A 23064-nucleotide genomic window follows, 5' to 3' on the forward strand; every position below is an offset into this window, starting at 1 on the left:
AGGACAGAAGCAAAGATTTCAAGCTGCTGTTACATTCAGTTTCTATAAATATATAAACAAAATATTTCAAACACAGAGTAGGGCAAATGGTACATTGGCCCTTCATTCGCATCACTGAGATGAAAACTGAGGATCAGGATTTTGCCACTCTTGTCTTTCCACTTTCTCCTTTATGAAAGCAGATTTCAGACATCAGGCTATTTCACCCTTCCCATCGTTCATCTTTAAAAATCTGCAGCTCGGGGCGCCTGGGTGGCGCAGTCGGTTAAGCGTCCGACTTCAGCCAGGTCACGATCTCGCGGTCTGTGAGTTCGAGCCCCGCATCAGGCTCTGGGCTGATGGCTCAGATCCTGGAGCCTGTTTCAGATCTGTGTCTCCCTCTCTCTCTGCCCCTCCCCCGTTCATGCTCTGTCTCTGTCTGTCCCAAAAATAAATAAAAAACGTTGAAAAAAAAAATTTAAAAATCTGCAGCTCTAAAAATGGTGGACATGTTTCTTACAATGTCATTATCCCACCTGGAAAACGCTAACAAATTTTTTGCATATCCTCCAAAACCCAGCCCATATTCACATTTCCAGTGATCTCGAATAGGACTTTTTAGGGGTACCTGGCTGGCTCAGTCTGTGGAACTAGACTGATCTCCAGGTTGTGAGTTTGAGCCCCACAGTCGGTGTAGATTACTGAAAAATAAAATCTTTTTAAGTTTATTTTGAGAGAGAGCACACCTGAGTGTTTTCCTGTGATTGGGGAGGGGCAGAGAGAGGGAGAGAGAAAATCCCAAGCAGGCCCCAAGCTGTTAGCATGGGGGCCCCATGCAAGGCTCAGTCTCACCAATCTTGACATCATGACCTGAGCAGAGATCAAGAGCCTGGAGGCTTAACCAACTGGGCCACCCTGGTGCCCCCAAAATAAAATCTTTTTTAAAAAGGGAGTTTTTACAGTTGGCTTACTAGAATCGGGATGCAAACAAGGTCTTGAGTTTCCTTCACCAGATCTTCCACAGGGTAAGTAATTTTGAGGCAAATCACAATTAGAGTGAGCTCCTGAGGTCCCCAGCAAGTCAGGGAACTGAGCAGCAGTGACAGTAACGGGCCGTTGCCAAGCTGAGATCTGCTCCCCAAGGCAATGTCCCTTCCACGACTCCCAGGCTGAGCAGTGTGCATTTCCAACTTCTTGCCGACTTCAAATTCTCAAGCCTCAACCTTTTTCACCTCTCCCTCTCCAGTGAAAGCTGGCTCCAGGCAAATAGCCTCTAGGTGTTATTTCAGCGTCCAAGTGCAGCCAGTGGGTTCGGTAGCTGATAAACACTCCGGATCTAACTAGGCTGCACATTGGAATCACCGGAAGAGCTTTTAAATGTTTTTTTTTTTTAATGTTTATTCATTTTTGAAAGACGGAGAGAGGCAGAGCATGAGCAGGGGAGGGGCAGAGAGAGAGGGAGACACAGGATCAGAAGCAGGCTCCAGGCTCCGAGTTGCCAGCACAGAGCCCGACGCGGGGCTGGAACTCACGGACCCCGAGATCAAGACCTGAGCCGAAGTCGGACGCTCAACCGACGGAGCCACCCAGGCGCCCCTCACCTGAAGAGCTTTCAGAACGGCTGATGCCTGGGTCTGCCACCCAGAAATTCGAATGTAATCAGCCGGGACTGTGGCCTGAGCTCGAGGAGTTAGTTAGCCAGGTGACCCTAACGCGCAGCCACGGCGGAGAACCACGGAGGAGCCCCCGCCACCAAGCTCTCCCTACCCGGGCTCCGAGGGTTAAGCGGGAACGGGCGGGTGGGGGCGGGGCTTCGAGGCAGGGGCGGGGCCGCAGAGGAAGCCCGGCGGGATCTCCAGGTCGCCGCCGCCAGCCCGCCCGGCCGTAGCTAAGACGAGCGGAAACGCCTCCGTTTTACAAAACAAAGGGAGAAGCGGGAGGCGTGCGCGGCCCGCGGGGCTGAGACCTCGGCGGGTGGCCCCTCCGGCCCGGGCGCTGCAGCTTCTTTGGGTGGCCATGGCGACGAGCCTTGGGAGCGGCTGGCGCTGGGGGTCCGACGGCCGCCAGGCGCCTCCGAAGATCACGCCGACCGTGGAGGAGCTGCAGAGCCGCGTGCAAGAGACGCTGGACCTGCTGTCCCCGCGGGAGCTGAGCCACTTCCGCGTCCTCCTCAAGACCGTGGACGAGGGGCCGCGCGTGAGCCCCCTGCGGCTGGAGCTGGAGGGCGGCAGCAAGGCGGGGCTGGCCCGTCTCCTGGCCCAGCACTACTACCTGCCCGCCGTGTCGCGCGTTCTCATCAAGGTGCTGCAGCAGCTGCGCCGCGCCGACCTGCTGCCGCGCTGGCAGAGCGCGGAAGACGACGACCGCCGGGGTGAGCGGGGGCGCTGCCGCGAGCCGGGGCTGGGGGCTGGGCCCGGATCGGCGGCCGGGATGGGGGGCGGGGTGGTGGCGGCCGGGTTAGGGGGCGGGGCCCGGGTGCGCGGCGGCCGGCCCGGCGGAGGGGCGGAGCCTGGGTGAGAGTGGGGACAGCCGGGCTGGGGGGAGAGGTCCGGGGGATCTGGGGGCTGCCGGGGCTGGGGGCGGGTTCCCGGGCAGCCCGCGGGGCGGAGGCTAGCGGAGCCAGGGGCTGGCGGGTGCCCTAGGACCCAGGTGACGCGCGGTGGGAGGTGGGAACCTTGGGTGAAGCAGCCCGTAGAATCGCCATCCCCAGGCGCGGAATGCTAGTGATCCGTCGAAGAGCGGCCATCAGGGTTTACGAGCACATTTTGGGGGTCGGCTCAAAGAGCAGATCGACTCAGCAGCAGGCCTGAGATTACCTTCCAGAGATTATGTTGTGGGAGGTTTCCAAATGGTGCAGTGAGTTAACGACTGCCTTCAAGAGATTATGATGTGGGAGGTTTCCAAATGGTGCAGTGAGAAGCCCAGTGTTGGAAACCCCACTGTCACACCTCCAGGGGGTGTATTTACGGAAGGGGTGGCTCTTCTTGCACACCATGAGACCATTTGCCGTCAATCTGGGAAGATGTGTCTTATGATCAAGAAATGTAGTATGGAGCAGGTTGAGGGAGGTGGGGCTCCCCCCCCCCCCGGCCCGATTTGATAAACGGATGTGTACATAATACGTATGTGAGAGAGAGGAGAGAGAGGAAGCAGCACTTACATGGGAGCCACTTACATGGGAGCGACAGTAAAATGTACCGTCGGTGACCTCTGCCATCGGCATGCCTCTGATCTGATTGAGCTTCTAGGTGTGTTACTGTTGCTGATTTTGTTTAGATTTGTAATGCATCACAACTGTAATGGCCCACCACACATGGCCTACAGGCAGAATACTGGCCCTGTGGAGCCTTGACTCTCCCTGCTTTCACTGCACCTACAAAGCACTTGTGTCGTCCCTCCCAGGTTCGTTGGTCATGTATCACTTTTGCTATCACCTCTTTAGACTGTTGGCAAAGTGGGCTTTTTTTTCCAGACTCATCCAACCTACACAATATTATGGCTCTACACTGTAGGCACCCACTAAATGTTGGAATTAAATGCTAAGAGATTATGCTATTTTTTTTTTTTAATGCCTAGTTCCTTTACTTCAATTTTCCCTTTATCGATGTCTTAATCTCCTCTCCAGGAAGTACATGTGCAGTAATATGTCAGTTAGCCCTTGTCCCTTTTTATCTCTGGCCTGGCTCTTCCTGCCCTTGTATCCATCTGCGGCCTACGGGAAGCCTGTTTTAAGTTTCCAGCCTCATGAGTTTGCAGGAAGGTGTTCATAATCCAGGGAACCTGTTCTAAAGCGAGGTTGAAGCCTGCTGGACCCCCAAAACGTAAGAGGCAACAGAATTCCTTGGGAGGAGCTTCCTGTTAGTAGGGATGACAGTGGATCTTGATTAAAACTTAAAAAATGGGAAAATAATAATGTGTTTTTCCTGTTTTCTTCTCTTTTCATGAAAATTCATGCAGAGATTCCAAGAAAGATTCTAAAGAGAAGCTATGACTGTGTGGATGGCGAACTGGTAAATATTTTTGCTCTCACTCCAGCACCGCACACTGGTTAGGAAGGATGGTATTTATTTAGCCGCTTGAACTGCCATTTTAACATTTTTGTGTGTGCTGTTCTTGTTGGTTAAAGACAATCTGTATGGTTTTCTCAAGTGGTCATATCTCACTCCTTTTTGTTATGAGAGTGGAAGATAAACTTTAGCCAGTTACAACCACTGTGCGTGCATTAACCAAACAAGGTAGGAACTGCTGTTATTTCTGTTTGACAAGTCAAGAAAAGTGAGGCAACTTCAATGGAAGTTCAATGCCTGGCTGTATGGCCTTGGACGACTATGTACATTGCTGGTTCTAGCGTTTGGTTTTTTTAAGTTTTACTACGGAAATTTTGAACAAATAGTAAAGTGGGATAGAAAAACGAATCTCCCCAACTCCAGCCCAACGTACTTATGACCCTGCTTCGGCAAATTAGAAACATAGAGCCAATCTTGTTTTGTGTGCTCCCGCTCCCATTATTTTGAAGCAAATCCAGATAATCATGTCCCTTTCATCTACGGACCCTTTCGTGTGGATCTCTGAATCTTTAGCAGGAGAAAGAGGTTTTGCAAAACATAACCACAATACCATTATTCTACCTAAAAACAACTTCCTTAATGTTTGCGAAGAGGCGGTTAGCATTCAGATATCCTTGACTCGTTCCTATGTCTTTTGCAGGTGGGTGGTTTGAATCAGGATACAGATTCACACAGGGCCTACACAATTACAGTTGTTTGCTTTGTGCCTTCAGACTCTTAACTTAGGATGCTTCTTCTTTCTTTAGCCTTTTTTCTTGTTATTTATCTATTAAAGAAACCAAGTTGTCTGTAGAATGTCCCACATTCTGGATTTTGATGATTGCAGCCTTGTGTGGTCATTTACCGTTTCCTCTGTCCGCCATATTTCCTTAAACTGATACTCTAGCTATATGTAGGAATTTAAAACTGAGATTGGCCTATTAGTCCTAGTCTGAGGAAGATATTTGAAAGGATTATAAATCAAGTCATGACTCCCCCCACCCCCGTTCCATAACTAATAAGAGAGACAATCAGTGTTGCATCCCTGATCCAAACTGGGAAACCTCACCATCGATCCCTAGAGAAACTCATTATTTTGTATCTATGACACATTTAGATTTCTGAGTTTGGTTTGGTTTAATTATTGTTGGCTTTCCTGGAAAATAGGACTGTTATGACCTGAGTGGCAAGCGGAAGGCTTTCCTCATGTGTGTGGAGAAGAACAGACCCGGGGCTCACCGGGACGTCATGCTAATGACCGAATGGCTTGGCCAATGCCAGTTTGAGCATACTTCGTGCATCGATCCAAACAAAATGGTAAAAATAAAAAACAATGAGGAACCTAACTTGGATCTTCCAATTTTCCTTTCTTTTTTAAAAAATTGGGTTTTAGGGGCGCCTGGGTGGCGCAGTCGGTTAAGCATCCGACTTCAGCCAGGTCACGATCTCGCGGTCCGGGAGTTCGAGCCCCGCGTCAGGCTCTGGGCTGATGGCTCGGAGCCTGGAGCCTGTTTCCGATTCTGTGTCTCCCTCTCTCTCTGCCCCTCCCCCGTTCATGCTCTGTCTCTCTCTGTCCCAAAAATAAATAAAAACGTTGAAAAAAAAAATTAAAAAAAAAAAAAATTGGGTTTTAACACCTGGTAAGAATCAGGACCTACCTGCTGCTCAATGACATGTGTGTCCTGATAAAACTCTTGATGCTTTTGTAATTTTACGTGTGCGATACCCTACCTCCCCTTCCAGTCAGGCAGGGACCTCTTGGGCTCCAGTCTTGGCTAGGGCCCTGCAGTTGAAGAGGGAAGGGAACCCCAGAAGGCATCCTTGGCAAGATGGGCAAGGGGGCCAAGGACAAGGTGGAGTCTGGAGTAGGCAAGTTCCAGAGCATTTAGGAGCAGGAAAGACGAAGGAAACCCCTTTGAGAGGTCATCAGGAGGCAGGCCAGAGGGATTCCAGCAGCATGAGTCTTTGTGGGACTCACTTAGAACCCTGGGAGAAGCGTGGGGAGGGAGCCGATAGCACTGGGCAGAATTGCATTGTGACTTAACTTGATTGTACTGAAAAAAATAAGGTGGAAGAGGATGGTGGGAACTCCATTTGATCTCTTTGACCTTAGCTGAGACATGACTCAGACCTGCCCTTATTTAGGGACAGTAACATAGGAAAGCCCTTCTTAGATCCCAGGAGTCACTGCTAATGAATGTCAAGGAACAGCATGGCATGGGGTTGTGGATGCCACACAGGCTGCCTCGGCTGGAATCCTGTCCCTTGCTAGTTGTTACCTTAAATCTGGTTCTCATCTGAGGGTGACTTGTCCCCCTCATTTGGCCATATCTGGAGCCATCTCTGGCTGTCACAACTGGAGGGTGCTACAATGCCCAGAACAGCCCCCACAGCAAAGAATTTTCTGGCCCCAAATGTCCTTTCCCCAAGGCTTGGACCAGAATCTCTTCATTTTGCATGGTTTTTAATCCTGTCCTTTTCATTCAAATGGCAGAAACTGCCAATGTTCTTTTAGTTTATGCTCCTCAGGGTCTTGAGTGGCTACTTTTCCTGCATCCTGGCAACGTTTATAAATATTTAGCAATGTCACTGGCAAAAGTATTTCATTGTTCGGAGTTTCGTTTTTCCGATTCTTAGTTTGGTTAAACATCCTTTGGCCATTTTTTTTCCTTCTGTAAATTATCTGTTCTGTCTTCCTTCGCCCTTTCTCCTACTGGGTGGTCTTTTTCTTGTTCTTATAGTTATTTTCCTGGATATTATTCATTTACAAAACATACTGCAAATATGTTTCTCTTACCCTGTGACTTGATTTTTTGTTGTCCTAAGTCATATGGAAGTCTTTTAATTTTTTTGTGAGTAAACTTGTCAGTCTTTCTTGTCAGCTTCTTGTTGTTTGTGTCTTGATTAAACCCCATGCCTTCCCAACTTAGAAAATGCTTAAATTATTTTTCTCTATAGCTTAAGGTTTTCCTTTCTACTCTGGAATCTTATTTTTGGAACAGTGTGAAGTAGGAAGCCTCACCTTATGTCCACATGGATAGTCTGTTGTCTCAACATTTATTGAATAATGTGTCCTTCCCCCACATACTTAAAACTCTGCCTTTATTGTGAAATAAATTCCCATATATAATTCGATTGGTTTCTAGAATCTAAAATATTCCATTCATATATTTGTTTATACCTAAGCCAGTATCTCCCTGTTTCATTCACCATGATTTTTAAGGACATTTTGATGCCTGATAGGGCTATCCCTCCTCTCTCTCTCTCTCTCTCTCTCTCTCTGTCTTTTTTTTTTCTTATGAATATGCTTGGCTCTTCTTGAGGATTGTCTGTCCTCTGTGACCTGGAGAATAATCTGGTTAATTTCCACTGAAACCCGTTGGGATTTTGATTGCCATGACATTGAATTGAGATTCATTTGGAGTGAATCAGCAAATCAGTAGTATTAAGAGAAGCGTGGGCATGTCATGGTTTATTGTCGCCTCTTCCCTAAAGCTTTATCCTTTCTTCATTTAGGTTTATTCCTAGGTATTGTCCTAGTTTGGGTGTGACCGTGAATGGGACCCCCTTTTCTGTTATGGGGTTTAAAAGATTGTTGCCAGGTAACCGGAGTGGGGGGTGGGGGGAGAGGATCTTTGATCTTTGTGAGTTAATCTTGTATCCAGTCAGCTCACTGGCCTCTGGTCCCAGTAGTTACTTGGTTGATTATTTCGTATTTCTAGAAAGTCATGATATGTGTAAAAAATGAGTTTTGGCTCTTTGTTTACCGTATTTAGACTTCATTTCACTTTTACATGCTTTATTGAAGGGACTGGAATCTTGGCTACAAGGTTGACGGGAGCAGTGATGGCCGCCATTCCCGTCTTGCGTTTCTCTCTAGGGGGCTCGATTCTGATGACGCCTCTCCATAGGTTCTGGCAGGTGTATATTATTGGCAGATCCCTCCATCCCCTTCCATTTCTAGCTTATTGAGGGCATTAATTTTAGAAAACAATAACTTTATATGTTAAAATAAGTTAATAATATAAAATTTACATACACTAACCCTTTGGGGAGCTATCATTATGTTGTTTTTTTTGCAGTAGAGAATCAGAAATGCCCTAATTCTGTTAAACAAGAACCAATGGCACAAACAGAAATTACGGGAATTCTGAGAGCAACCAAAAGGGAAGGGACAAGTTCAGGAACTGATACTTACCTCATACGAACCCTGCCTGAGATGTAGTTATTTTCGTACTTGTCATATCCTCGGATTGCCTACTGAAAAGAATCATCTCCGGCATTTCTGATTTTACTTCCCTCCAGTTATTTTGAATATGTGATCCTATTTTACAGGAGTTACTTGGGAAAATATCATCATTTCGGGATGGACTCAATGAAATTAAGGATGATGTTGGCTGTTGCCTTGTTACTCTTATGTCCCACGGGGAGAAAGGCTTTATTAAGATGAAAGATGGTGAGAGAGTCAGCCTGGAGGACATTTTTGAAATGTTTAATAATAAAAATTGTCCGGCGCTTCAAGAGAAACCAAAGATCTTTATAATCCAGGCCTGCAGAGGAGGTGAGTGGAGACTTCTTGGTCCAGTCCTGTGTCTAGGGCATTCTCATATGGATGACTGAGAAAAGAAAAAGAAGTTACAAATATTTATTTGTTCGTTTGTTTACGATCAGAGGCCACTCGGCTGATGTGACTTTAGTTGTGTGGGGTACTAGAGACTTTGGGCTGGGAGGAAGGGACAGAAGGGACACTTACCTGGGATGGAATCATTAACTCTGGCTGAGGAATGGTCCCAGTCACTCACATCATGGGGTAGGCCAGGGAGCCTCAGATCTGAGAGAGATGTGTGCAGTTCCCAAGGGCCATCCCGCCGTCCATGTGATGCCAGGCGACTGGCATCCGATATCCGACTTCCGTAGCTTCTGTGGCTATTCCTCCCTCTTCTGGAGGTGCAAGCTTGTTGGGACGTTGATTAAGGGTTCCTGGTGTCAATGGCGCATTACTGTAGTGTGTATTTTTGTTCTCCAAAAAATAGAGAAAAGAGATAATGGTGTTGAGACAGACGATGAACCCATGGAGTCTGATGACGTATCTGAGAAGAGGAGGCTGCCCACGTTCAGTGATTACTTCATCATCTATCCTACCCAGGCAGGTGAGACAGTGAGGGTAGATGCCAGTGACACACACTTTCTTCCAGAAGGTTTAAGTTATTCGTGATGATTCTCAGAATCTTTTTTTTTTAATTAATTTTTTTTTTTTTTTTTTTTTTTTTAAGAGAGAGAGAGAGTGTGTGTGTGAGTTGGGGAGGGGCAGAGAGAGAAGGAGACACAGAATCCGAAGCGGGCTCCAGGCTCCCAGCTGTCCGCACAGGGCCCGACGTGAGGCTCGAATTCACAGACCGTGAGATCATGACCTGAGCCGAAGTCGGGCGCTCAACCGACTGAGCCACCCAGGCCTCCCTTACATTGTTTGTGCCTTACTAATTGACATCTAGAAGGAGAATCTTTTGTTAACCTCTCCAGCTCCGTTTGCAAATGTTCCCACTTTTAGAGATGGCAGGTTGGCATCTCTAAACAAAAGAAGCAGATCATTCTTCCAGGAACGCACAGGCCCCCGAGCAAAGTATTGCATGGTGAATGAGACGGTTGGCTCTTCTGTGAAAAAGATCTTGGCCCAAAAGCTAGTTCTGCTTTAGTATATTTGAGACCTTCAGTATTTTTTAATTGCTAGCTATGTTAGTTTCTTCATGTAAAACGGGAATGATAGAATTCACTTATGTCTTTGGGATGTTCTATAAATTGAATTCTATAAAGCAGGTGTGCTTATCATAATTAATGGCATAGTGAATACAAAAAAAAAGAAATTAGATACTATTATTACTAATATATTCTGCTAATAATATTATCGTCATTGTTACTAATACTATTTATTACTGATAATAAGTTAAAGTCCAAAAGAATCTGTGTATGCGAGGGTGGACTTGATTCACTTGTGAGGGGAAACAAAAATGTTGGAGAGATAGAATTAAGGGGTCCAGGACATTTCTTTAGGTTTTTTTTTTTTTTTTTTTTAGGCTCATTTTTATTTAAAAACAAAATGTTTGTTGGCTTATTTAGAGAGAGCGAGAGCACATGCGAGTGGGAGAGGGGCAGAGAGAGAGGGCGATGCAGAATCTGAAGCAGGCTCCAGGCCCTGGGCTGTCAGCACAGAGCCCGATAATGGGGCTCGAACTCATGAACTGCGAGATCATGACCCAAGCTGAAGTTGGACGCTTAACTGACTGAGCCACCCAGGCACTGCTTTATCTTGACTTGAAAAGAGGATTAAAGTAGCTTGCAAATATATATATATATATATATATATATATATATATATCCCATCTCTATGTGGAATTTGATATAAAATGTGAGTAAAGAAATGCAAGCAAAGGAAACTAAGGGCCACCACTTAAAATGAAACCATCCTTAGTGGTAAGATGCGAGAAACTTCCCCACTAGGGTTAGACGAAAGATCTCACTCCTTGGTTGTTTCTCCAAGAGAGGTGAAAGCATGTGGCCTCACAGAGACTGGCACACAGAAGTTCATAGCAGCTTGATTTGAAATAGCCAAAGACTGAAAACAACCCAAGTGACCATCAACAGGAGAGCGAATAAACAAATCCCGGTGTGCCCCACGTGGACTACCGGTCAGCGATAAAAGGAGATGAGCTCCTGATATAAACTAACTGCAGAATTATTATGGAACAGTTCAGGGTCAAGGCGAGAAACCTCAAGCTCCAGTTTTATGGAACGAATGAGTTTTATGACTGCTGGACTGTATATACATTTAAGGGCTAGAGGCTCAGTATTGAACAGAAGAACTAAAACTCTCTGCCTCCACGGAACTTCTGCACTAGTGGGGGAGACAGACGAGAAACACAGAAACTATATGTTGTGCTACTTTACGATCCCATTTATATAAAGCTCTGAAACAGGCAAAACTAATCTGTGGTGTTAGAAGTCAGGATACTATTTGCCCTCAGGGCTGCAGAGTGTTGGGGGTGGTAATGACCAGACGGGGCAAGGAGGGGACTTCTGGAATGCCGGCATCATCTTGTTTCTAGATGTTTCTAGTTGGGGGTGGTAATGACCAGAGGGGGCAGGGAGGGGACTTCTGGAATGCCGGCATCATCTTGTTTCTAGATGTTTCTAGTTGGGGGTGGTAATGACCAGAGGGGGCAAGGAGGGGACTTCTGGAATGCCGGCATCATCTTGTTTCTAGATGTTTCTAGTTGGGGGTGGTAATGACCAGAGGGGGCAAGGAGGGGACTTCTGGAATGCCGGCATCAAATGACCAGAGGGGGCAAGGAGGGGACTTCTGGAATGCCGGCATCATCTTGTTTCTAGATGTTTCTAGTTGGGGGTGGTAATGACCAGAGGGGGCAAGGAGGGGACTTCTGGAATGCCGGCATCATCTTGTTTCTAGATGTTTCTAGTTGGGGGTGGTAATGACCAGAGGGGGCAAGGAGGGGACTTCTGGAATGCCGGCATCATCTTGTTTCTAGATGTTTCTAGTTGGGGGTGGTAATGACCAGAGGGGGCAAGGAGGGGACTTCTGGAATGCCGGCATCATCTTGTTTCTAGATGTTTCTAGTTGGGGGTGGTAATGACCAGAGGGGGCAAGGAGGGGACTTCTGGAATGCCGGCATCATCTTGTTTCTAGATGTTTCTAGTTGGGGGTGGTAATGACCAGAGGGGGCAAGGAGGGGACTTCTGGAATGCCGGCATCATCTTGTTTCTAGATGTTTCTAGTTGGGGGTGGTAATGACCAGAGGGGGCAAGGAGGGGACTTCTGGAATGCCGGCATCATCTTGTTTCTAGATGTTTCTAGTTGGGGGTGGTAATGACCAGAGGGGGCAAGGAGGGGACTTCTGGAATGCCGGCATCATCTTGTTTCTAGATGTTTCTAGTTGGGGGTGGTAATGACCAGAGGGGGCAAGGAGGGGACTTCTGGAATGCCGGCATCATCTTGTTTCTAGATGTTTCTAGTTGGGGGTGGTAATGACCAGAGGGGGCAAGGAGGGGACTTCTGGAATGCCGGCATCATCTTGTTTCTAGATGTTTCTAGTTGGGGGTGGTAATGACCAGAGGGGGCAAGGAGGGGACTTCTGGAATGCCGGCATCATCTTGTTTCTAGATGTTTCTAGTTGGGGGTGGTAATGACCAGAGGGGGCAAGGAGGGGACTTCTGGAATGCCGGCATCATCTTGTTTCTAGATGTTTCTAGTTATGGGGTGTGTTCACTTTATGAAAGTTTATGGAGCTCTTCTGTACCCCTAAGGCTTTGCACACTTTGCTATGGGATGGTTCCCTTTCAGTGAATAAGTGCTATGGAGAAAAATAATGCAGGGATGAGGGTTATAGGGAGTATCGAGGGAGAGGAGTGGAGATGGCCGTTTTAAAAAAGAGATGTGTAGAGGTGTCCCATGGAGCAGCTGATTGTTGTGTGGACATTTGAGGGACATGAGAGAGGGACCTATGCAGATGTTTGAGGGAACTTGTGACATAAGAATACTTAGGATATAGGGACGCCTGGGTGGCTCAGTCTGTTGAGCATCCGGCTTCGGCTCAGGTCACCATCTCGCGGTCCGTGCGTTCGAGCCCCGCGTCGGGCTCTGGGCTGACGGCTCAGGGCCTGGAGCCTGCTTCCGATTCTGTGTCTCCCTCTCTGTCCCTTCCTGCTTGTTGTCTCTACGTCTCTGTCAAAAATAAATCAACAGTAAAAAAAAAGAATACTTAGTATATACCAATAATAAAAATTCTATGTATACACAGACCACTAGAATAGAATAGAGAATGTACACGCAGAACCAGATATGCAGGACAACTAGGTATGTGACAAGCCATCACCAATTAGTGTTGAAAAAATGGGCTGTTCAATATGTACTGCTGGGAAAACTGGCTTCTCCGTGGGAGAAAAACAAAAAATTATTTCTTGGCATGGGGTTCGTTGTATCTTTTATCACGTGAAATGTCCAGTAAGTCTATAGTAATGCTCCTTTTATCTCTAATATTTGTGGCTTCCTTCTTTTGATCTTGATCAGTCTTGCCAGTGGTTTCATTAAGAACCTATTTTTAGGGGTGCCGGGCTTAGCATCTGGTTAAGCATCCGACTTCGGCTCAGGTCATGATCTCACGGTTTGTGAGTTCGACCCTGAGTTGGGCTCTGTGCTGACAGCTCAGAGCCTGAGTGGAATTCTCTCTTTCTCTCTCTCTCTCTCTCTCTTCTTCTCTCTCTGCCCCTCGTGGGATTTTCTCAATCTCACTCTCTCTCTGCCCCTTGCTCACTTGTGCCCTCTCTCTCTTTCTCTCAAAAAAAAAAAAAAAAAAAGAACCTATTTCTGGTTTTGTTCATTCTCTCTAGTATAGGTTTTTGATTTCGTTAATTTTGATTTCATAAATTTTCATTAAAATTTCCATTTTTCTTCATTTGGGGGTTTATTCTACTCTTCTTTTCCCGACTATTTTGGTTAGATACTTGGCTCATTATTTTCTCTCTTTTCAAAAAATAAGCATTAAAAAAAATTTTTCTTTAACATGTATTCATTTTTGAGAGACAGAGCACAAGTAGGGGAGGGGCAGAGAGAGAGGGAGACACAGATCTGAAGCAGGCTCCAGGCTCTGAGCAGTCAGCACAGAGGCCTACGCAGGGCTTGAACTCACAAACTGTGAGATCATGACCTGAGCCAAAGTCAGACACTTAACCTACTGAGCCACCCAGGCATCCCCAAAATATAAGCATTTTCAAATAATCTCCTCTGAGTACTGCTTTTACTGTATCCCTCACATTATAACATGTAACTTTTTAAAAAGTGTTTATTTATTTTGAGAGAGAGAGAGAGAGAAAGAAAGAGAGAGAGAGAGAGAGAGAGAGGGAGAGAGAGACCCTCCCTGATCTCAAGCACCAAACTGTGAGACCATGACCTGAGCCGAAATCAAAAGTCGGTCACGTAACTGACCGAGCCACCCAGGTGCCCCAGCTATTAAGATATTAATACTGAGCTTGGAACTAACTACTTTAGTAAATGGATCTCTTAGGTATTTCTTTTGGCCTAGGAGTGCTGTGAAAAAGTTACTGAGACTCTAAGGGCACCATGAACTGAGAAAGTTTGGGAGCTTCTGCACAGAGGAATCTTCTGCACATGTATATACATGGAAAGGCCGACCAACTGTCCCAGTTTGCCCGAGATGGAGGGGTCTCCTGGGATACTGGACTTTTCAGTGCTAATACCAGGAAAGTGGTGAATGGGGCTGAGTCGAGCACTCTACTCTGGGCACTCCTTTGAAGTTGCTTAGTGGGGCAAATGAAGGGGCAGGAATCTAAAAGCCACTGGGAGTGGTATATTCATACTGTAGGATACTGTGCCGCAGTTGAAAAGAATCATCATGGTGAAGTTTCAAATGCAACAGTTACTGAAAATAAGACAGCTGTGGGGCATCTGGGTGGCTCAGGTTGTGATCTCACAGATCGTGAGTTTGATTTCTTGGGCGTGGGATGAGGCGGGAGGGAGACTTTGATGGATTCCTCTTATAATTTGAATTGTGAACCATTTGTGTTTGAGTCCATTTTTTGTTGCTTTTTGGATTCCCCATACAAATGAAATTATATGGCAGGTCTTCCCTGTCTGGCTTATTTTACTTAGCAGCATACCCTCTAGTCCATCCATGTTGGCAAGATTTCTTTCTTTTTTATGGCTGAGTAATATTCTCTTGTGCCTATGGGTGTGTGTGCGCATGGGTGTCCATGTAAGATAAATATACATCTATATTTTTATCTACTCATCTACTGATAGATGAATTGTGAACCATTTGAATGTATTATCTATTCAAACAATGGATTTAATCACGGCTTGACTTTTGGCTAAGATCAAGGGCAAAAAAGGTGGATTTAAAACATTTTAAAGTTATCCTCTTTTAGAAAGTAGATTTCAACAAAATTCGGGCTTCCGACATCTAGTTCACCGTTGAAGTTTATAGCAGCTACCTGACCCCTGTGAGTTCTAGAGCCTGTCCCTCCTGGCCTGTGACCAAGCCATCTCACCTATATATAAGAGAAGCTCTAAAGTGTTCATGTGTTCATTGGCTACTTGTTTTCAGTCTTGGGAGTGATTGGAGCTCTTGTTCTCTGGCCAGAGTCATCATCTAATGCAATGTTGGGGGAATCCCGGTCCTGATGACTTTTTAATTTGACCCTGTTTGGTAAATCTGCGGAAATTCACTAGCTTTCAGCCCGAGTCTAAAGTTCTCCATTTTTACTCATCGGACTCATTTTTTTGTGGCCTAGAGTCTGTCCTGAGAACTGAACCTGTGGCCATGGACGACAATAGCTGATTATTTTCAAAGTGACAAGAAATGTATAATCTTTCATTTAATAAGATGCTTGGCAGCTACACTGATTTTCGCTCTGCTGACTGGCACATCCTCCACGGGGTTGCAGACCATGTTAGGTTAGAGGCTTTCAAATGTTATTTGCCACAACCTACAGGAAGAAAGAGCTATTGTGTTGCATCAAATCTAATGCCTTGATTGTAAGACATACCATTATTTTGTGTCCTCAGGGAGCTACCAATTAATTACTCTGTGACACGGAAGAGATTATATAACACATCCAGATTTCAGAGATGCCTAAGTGGGGGGGGGGGGCAGAAAACTTCAATATTAGAATTGATAAAATCTACACTTCATTATAGTCTATCACATATGTTTATGTAAAAGTATAAATACACATGTAACACACTAGTTTTATAAATTATAGCTACCCTTGCTGCATTGGTGTACTTTAATATTTTCTACTATATCCCATTTTATCCCATTTTCAAAAAAGGCAGTTTCATTTTTTTAAATTAATTAATTAATTAATTTTGAGAAAGAGAGAGAGAGAGAAAGTACAAGCGGGGAAGGGGCAGAGAGATGGAGAGACAGAATCCCAAGCATGGGATGAGCCATGGGGCTTGAACTCCCAACCATGAGATCATGACCTGAGCGGAGATCAAGGGTTGGATGCTTAACTGACTGAGCTGCCCAGGCGCCCCTAAAAAATACAGTTTCAGTATGCTAAATTGATTTGTTGGCTGATAATTGGGCCGCAACCTGCAGTTTGAAGAACACTGGATGGATTGTCAAACATCGTGATGTGGTGTTTCTAACTCAGATTTACTCCAAGAGGGACAATACTGAAATTGCTGTATGGTTCCTATACTAAACAGATACGTTCTGTGGATTTGTTTACAACTTTATGGAGATATAGTTGAAGTATGAGCTGTACATATTCCACGTGTACCATTCGAACAGATGGAAGTATGTGTTCATGACACCATCACCATGATCAAGATAAGCAAATATTGCCGTCACCGCAAAAAGTTTTCTTCATGTTTGAATCTGTCCCTACCTCCATCCCCATCCCTGAGTCAACACGATTGTGTTTTCTGTTACCACTGATTAGATTATATTTTCTGGAATTTTATATGACTAGAATTATATAGCATGTAGGTTTCCTCCCTCCCTCCCTCCCTTGTCTTCCTCCACTCAGCATAATGGTTTCGGGTTGTACCCATGTCGTTTTGTATATCAGTGGTTCATTCCTTTTTATTTCTGAGTGGTATTTAGTTGTGTGAATATAACACAATGTTAACACAATGCGCTCAGCCATTCACTTGTTACTGAACATTTAAGTTGTTTCTAGGTTTTGCTTATTACAGATGAAGCCGCTGTGAACACACGTGTGTACATCTTTGGGCGTATGTTTTTGTTCTCCTTGGGTAAATACGAAGAAGTGGAATGGTTGGTTCACATAGTAGGTGTGTTTGACTTTTAAAGAAACTGCCAAGTTGAAAATTCTTTTTCAATGTGGTTGTATTGTTTACGTTTCCGCCAGCAGCGTATGAGAGTTCCAGTTGCTTCACATCCTCATTTTCAGTTGGTTTGATCTGTTTTTAAATTTTAGACAGTCTGATGGGTATAGAATAGTATCACCTTGTAGTTTTAATTTGCATTTCTTGGAGGCCTAGTGATTATCTTTTCCCGTACGTGTTGTCCTCTCACATATCTTCTTTGCTTAATGTCTGTTCGTGTGTGTTGTCCAATTTTTTGTTGGGTTGTTGGTTTTCTTATGAAGTTGTAAGAATTATTTTCTTTTTAATTTTTTTTAAGTTTATTGATTTTGAGAGACAGAGGAGGGGCAGAGAGAGAGGGAGAGAGAGAATCCCAGGCAGGCTCTGTGCTGTCAGCACAGAGCCCAAAGTGGGGCTCGAGCTCACAAACTGGGAGATCATGACCTGAGCCGAAACCAAGAGTTGGACGCTTAACCAACTGAGCCGCCCAGGCACCCCTGAGAATTATTTATATATTCTGGATACAAGTTCTTTGCCTGGTATGTATTGCAAATATTCCTCCCAAACTGTGGCTTGCTTTTCATTTTCTTAATAACGTGTTTCAAAAAACAAGTTTTTAATTTCGATGAAGTCCAAATTAGCATCTTTTTCTTTTGTGGCTTATGCTTTTTGTGTTCTAAGAAACCTTTGCCTATATTGAGATTGCAAAGGTGTATCCATGTTTTTTTTTCTGTTCCAACCTAGATTTATTATCAGAGGGTACAATTTTGATATTCCCATCAAATTTCCACACTAAAAAAAAGACAACGTTTCATGTTTTTTACTAACTACTAATAAAAACAATTCCACTAAATTTTTTTGAGGACCCCAAAATAAATTCTATACTGATGTATTTGGGGGGTATTTAGCTTAAGATCCTATAGCAAAAGTCAGAAATAAAAAAAAAAAAAAATAGACGGGGCACCTGGGTGGCTCAGTTGGCTGGTCATCTGACTCTTGATTTCAGCTCAGGTCATGATCTCATAGTTGGTGAGTTTGAACCCCACATTGGGCTCTGCACTGATAGTGCAAGCCTGCTTAAGATTCTCTCTCTGTCTCTGTCTCTGTCTCTCTCACTTCCCCCGCCTTCAAAAATAAATAAACATTAAGAAATATAGAAAGAAGGGATAAATGAAGGAAATATGGCAAAATGATAACTGTTGAATCTGGGGGATGATTATATGGGAGTTTGTTAAACTTTGCTTTCTCCTTTTGTGAATATTTGAGAAGTTTTATTTTAAAAATTGATTGATAGAAGAGAATTGCCCTCTTGAGGGGTTATGTGCTGTTGGTCACAGGAGTCCCCTGGGAGGCTCAGTGCTTCCTCTTTCTGTGTCTGTGTCTCTTATGGACCCAGGCCCACTCCTATTAATACAAGAATGCTTCCGTATTCTCAGTTCAAAACCATTTTACAGGTTTCACTATGGGTAAAAGAAAAGTTCGGTGCAACCAGAGGAGGAAAACACATGAAATATTTTCACTTTGTAGATCACGTTGCTTTACGGCACCCTCGCACGGGCTCGGTGATGATTGAAGCGATGGCTGAGGTCTTTAAACAGCATGGAAATAAGTGGCACATCGCTGACTTTTTCACCAAAGTAAGTAGATTCTAAGTGAACACGTGCTTCATTCATGTACTTGATCGGAGCATTTTCATGAGGTTGGCTTTACCCATGAAAATAGGAGAGATACTGAAAAGTTGCTTGGAAGTGATGGGCCGATCATGACTTACAATGACCGTAGCATTCAGAAAACATGGTTGAGCCACCTGCCGAGGGAAACAGAATGACACCTTCCGTTCCTTGCTAATAGAAGGGCATTGGATATTAGGTGAGCCTTAAAGACCCTGCCTGCTGTGTAGCCCACCATGGCAGCCAGCTTTGGCCCGACTCAGCACCCCTAGAGAGGGCAGAGCCTTAGGACATCTCTAAGGACAGACTCCAGCTCACATTTGTCTCCCCAGCTTGTAGCCCATAGTAAACATTCACTGAATGAACACGTGCTCGATAATGGCGGTGGATTTGCACACGAACCCTAGTTTGGAGAATGGCCCAATTATTGTAGTTTATCGTATCAGGATTGAAGAGAAACTTTCTTCTCATTCTGAGAGGTTTACGCCCACAGAGAGCTAATGAGAAGAGATCAGAGAAGCGCCCAGTAACAGCGAGGCTAACATCGATTGCGTGGCTCACTCCACGCCAGTTACCATTCTCTGCGCTTCCCAGATACGAATCCAGTTAAGCTTTCCAACACCCCTCAGGGACCTCCTGGGATTCACATCCCCTGTGACAGATGGGGGCGAGTCGGTGGCCGAGCTGGCACCCCAGCCTGGGCAGAGTGCTTCTAGAGTTCATGCCCTAATCACGATTACATATGAATTAGTCCACACCTGCCCAAGGTATGGTAACTATTTTTGTTTCTTTAAAATAGAAAGATTTAATTTTAATAATTTACATATGATGCTTAACAGCCCTTCAAACTCCTTCTCACCTCATTTGAGGTCAGAGTTTGGTGGGGGTGGGACGTGAAAGGGAGGGACCACAGACAATTTTGACACTCATTCCAACCAAATGCCCGAGTATTTTCTATCGCTCAATTTCTCTGAGAAAACAGTTTCTTGTCAGCTTCTCAGCAATGTTATAATAAAGACAGATTTGGCCAACTGTAAATGGAAATCCATCGTAGCTAAGGCTAGCTGAAAAATTGTTTGGCTGACCGACGTTCATTAAGCCTTTACCGAACACCCTTTATTTTTAAAGTGCTTGCTGAGTGGACACTGGCAAAGAAAAAAAAAATCCATAAATGAGCATGATGGGGCCTTTGCATTAAAGGCCCTCACGGCCCAGTGACGTGGAAGGGTGGCTGATGTGCTCACAGCCAACCCTGGGATTACAGGGCCACGGGGTGCTTTGGACATAGCATAACCCAACCCTTTCATTTTACGGCAGGTTCCCTTGCCTACTCATCCCCAGGGGCAAGTTGAGACCAAACCCAGGTCTGTGGACCCTGGAGTCCAGACAGCTGCATTCCAGGCACTTGGGGGCCATGCTCTTTCCACCGCCATTTGCATGTTGCTTTCCGAAATGCATAGAATTCTGCCATTTCACGCCGTAGGGTTGACTAAAAGGCTTTCTCTCAGGGCTCTTGAACAGTTTGTACTTTAATCTTCCAGGTGAATAACAGAGTGGTGCACACTGAGTTTCATCTACACGAGGAACCCATAAAAGTGTCACTTGTCATGGAATCGACTTTAACTAAATCTGTGTACTTTTGACGTCGGGAGGATGAAAAACTAAGGGCTGCTTTATAACCGACGGTGTAAAGAACAGAGAGCGTCTGTAGCGCGGTTCGAATGGTTATCATTTGGGGTTATTTCTGTCACCAGTGGTACTTCTCCAGTTTGTTTTGCATATATGTGTATTTTTCCAAGATTGGGCCACGTATAGTTGGCGCTTGTAAATAATCTGACTTCTTTGAAAAGATCACTGTTGTTGAAAATGGGCTTTCCTGAGCTGTTACCAAAACAGGGAAGCCCAGCTCGATTTGTGGACCATTTTTATAATGTGCTTCCCTTACTGATGACACTCCACCCTCTCCTACTTTGGTGCTGGCGTTCATCCTCGTTTTCTTGGCTTAGTCTTCAAGAGCTGTCTCTGTGTAGTCCTGTCCTGGCTCGCCCGATTTCCCCCATGTTGTTGTCTGCAGCCAGACTCGTCTCCTTTTTGACTCCATAAGCCATTCTCGAGTCTGACCCGGGTGTCTTCGTTTGTACTTTGTTGCCCTTGATGCCTCGTGTTTCCACCCGCCACCCATTCCCCAGCTTCTCCCTTGCTGCGCGGTACCTCTGAATGCTGTTTTCTCTGCCTGGGATGCTCTGTTCCACTCCAGTCCTTTCCGCCCCTCCGGGTTTGGGTCAAGCATCCTCCGCACGGGAAAGTTTTTCGCCAAGGCCTCGTGCTAGGTCAGCTCTTCCCGAGTGCTCACAGACCCGGTGCTTTTCTTCTGCAGCATTTAGCACCACTGTACTCAAAGGACCGTGCAGTGGCCACGAATCTCTCTCCAGTTCAGTCATAAGCTCCAAGAGGCAGAGGCTGTGTGTCTCATTCATTGCTGTATCCCAGCTTCCATCGGTGCCTTAAGACATACAGAAGCGATGTGATGAATGTTTGGTGAACGACTAGTCTCTGTCTTTTAATTGTTTTGTCCATTCGTCAGACCTCGCCTCATTACCTCTGTGCATCTGGCCGCCTTCCGGCCATCCCCACCTGGTTGGTTGTCCTGTGGCGTCTTTAACTCCCTAAGTTGGAAGTCAACCTACATTTCCCTTAAATCTCTTTACAAAACCCATCCCATTGTGAATAATCCTCTGACTCCCCGCTGCCTGCGGAATATACTCAGATTGCCCTAGGAGAATATTCCAAGTCCTTCTCTGTCAGGCCTGTACTGCCCGTTTGTCCTGGGTCTTGACCACACGGGATGATTTGTCCTCCCCTCAGGCATCCCCTCTCACAGAATCAGGCTTGTGGGTTAATGAATGTTGAATGAATGCTCTTGGCTATGTTCATTGAACAATGAACTATGGTTCATTCTCTCCCTTCTGCCTGAAGCGTCCTTTGTTCCCACCGTGTGCTTTCTCTACGCCACACATTCTTTAGGGTGCGGCTTGGGTCCCATCCCACCAGAAGGAAAACTGTATGTAGACTTGCGTTTACTCAGAGTTCACAAACTCCGGGCTGAAGATGAGCTTTCGTTGTGATTGCGTTCTCACTTTTCGTGTAACTTTGGACTGTACTAAACCCTGGTTTCCACATCATAAAAGGAGATTTGGCTCGGCTGAGAACTCATCCAGTCACTGGACTTCCCTGAACTTCGGCCTCTTAGTAAACTGTTGATGAATATGCTGCAGGTGTGGCTATTCCTGATCCTAGAGGTTCAAGCTGGCAGTTGTGTGAGACCGTTGGGCCTGGGTGAGGATGCAGGTGTTCGGTGGAAATGCTCTGAAGACCGAGGGTCACGATGACTGAAGCAACCCGGAATCTCCAGGCCTGTCTCCATTTCAGGGACAATTGTGTCCTTTTTAGTTAATGTGATTTTTCAAGTCTAAATACGTGTGATTTAACTTTGAAAACTTTTGAGTTTTGATGTTTGATATGTGACTTTGCTTTTTTTTTTTTTTTTTTTTTAATAGACCATTAAAACGTCACCTTGGTTCATAAAATATGAACATCAGGTGAGCCTTCTCTGTTCATTTTGCATCCTGTGCAATCCTGGGACTCCAGGCCCAGGGACTCATTTCAGGGGGACGGCAGCAGCGAACACAGGCAATAGCTCGTTTCCTGAGGCAGGTTAAGTGACTAGTTCAGAGTCCCAGTTAGCAATGCGGCAGTGCATGAAATACATTCCAGTGCATGAAAATACAAGACAAAAAGTGCCAAGTGAGAGAGAAAAGTTATAAGACAGAATCCTTTCAACAAACAGGCCCATGCCAGTTAACTAAGGGAACGAATGAGCTTTGGGGCAAAGGAGGGAACAGTTATTTTGGAACATTGCTCAGGCCACGGCAGGTAAGATTCCTGGAGAGGACTGGAGCATGGCTGCATACCAGACAAACAGGTCAAGGAGGAGCAAGGAGGAAGTCAGGTTAGAGAGGGAGGTGGGAAGGTGCCCAAGATGAACTTGAAGCCTGGGGCCAACTTGGTGTCCTCCGTATTCTCTCGGCTGTAAACCAGAACAGGGTCTCCTCTAGCCATCCAATGCCACATGAAGTGTATCCCCCCAAAACTACAGTCCCTACCACAATTTTGCATTTGGAAAAAAAACTTAAGCCGAGTTTTTCTCTTTTTAAATATGAATGCCCGAGATCAAAAGTTTGCCAAAGGAAATTCCGAGAGTTTTATTTAAAAAGGGCACAGGGGGAGGGGAGGGGGCGCCTGAGTGGCTCAGTTGGTTAAGCATCCAACTTCGGCTCAGGTCATGATCACATGGCTCTTGAGTTTGAGCCCCGCAAAGGGCTCTGTGCTAACAGCTCAGAGCCTGGAGCCTGCTCTGGATTCTGTGTCTCCCTCCCTCTCTCTCTCTCTCTCTCTCTCTCTCAAAAAAAAAAAAAAAAAAAACAGGCACGGATAAAAAATGTTG

The 23064-nt window shown here is 45.5% G+C and overlaps 1 protein-coding gene across 3 annotated transcripts; it reads left to right on the plus strand.

The window, feature by feature from the left end:
• The first annotated feature begins 1550 nt into the window (after positions 1-1550).
• On the plus strand, positions 1551-22175 carry LOC115523065 (caspase-14-like). Of its 3 annotated transcripts, none has more exons than XR_003971629.1 (7): positions 1551-2350; positions 3937-3989; positions 5193-5342; positions 8361-8586; positions 9059-9175; positions 18345-18527; positions 20102-20191. XR_003971629.1 is itself a non-coding variant. In XM_030328705.1 (7 exons), exons 1-7 carry the CDS (start codon positions 1996-1998, stop codon positions 20201-20203), a joined length of 1113 nt encoding a protein of 370 aa, XP_030184565.1. In that variant the 5' UTR covers positions 1796-1995; the 3' UTR covers positions 20204-22175. The 3 variants fall into 3 exon arrangements, 2 of the variants coding, with proteins under 2 accessions (XP_030184566.1, XP_030184565.1); XM_030328705.1 differs by having other exon boundaries at positions 1796-2350; positions 18418-18527; positions 20102-22175; XM_030328706.1 differs by lacking the exons at positions 18345-18527; positions 20102-20191 and adding an exon at positions 14117-15867 and having other exon boundaries at positions 1552-2350.
• The last annotated feature ends 889 nt before the right edge of the window (positions 22176-23064 follow it).

The sequence above is a fragment of the Lynx canadensis genome, chromosome C2, assembly GCF_007474595.2.
Source record: "Lynx canadensis isolate LIC74 chromosome C2, mLynCan4.pri.v2, whole genome shotgun sequence".
NCBI classification, from domain to species: domain Eukaryota; kingdom Metazoa; phylum Chordata; class Mammalia; order Carnivora; family Felidae; genus Lynx; species Lynx canadensis.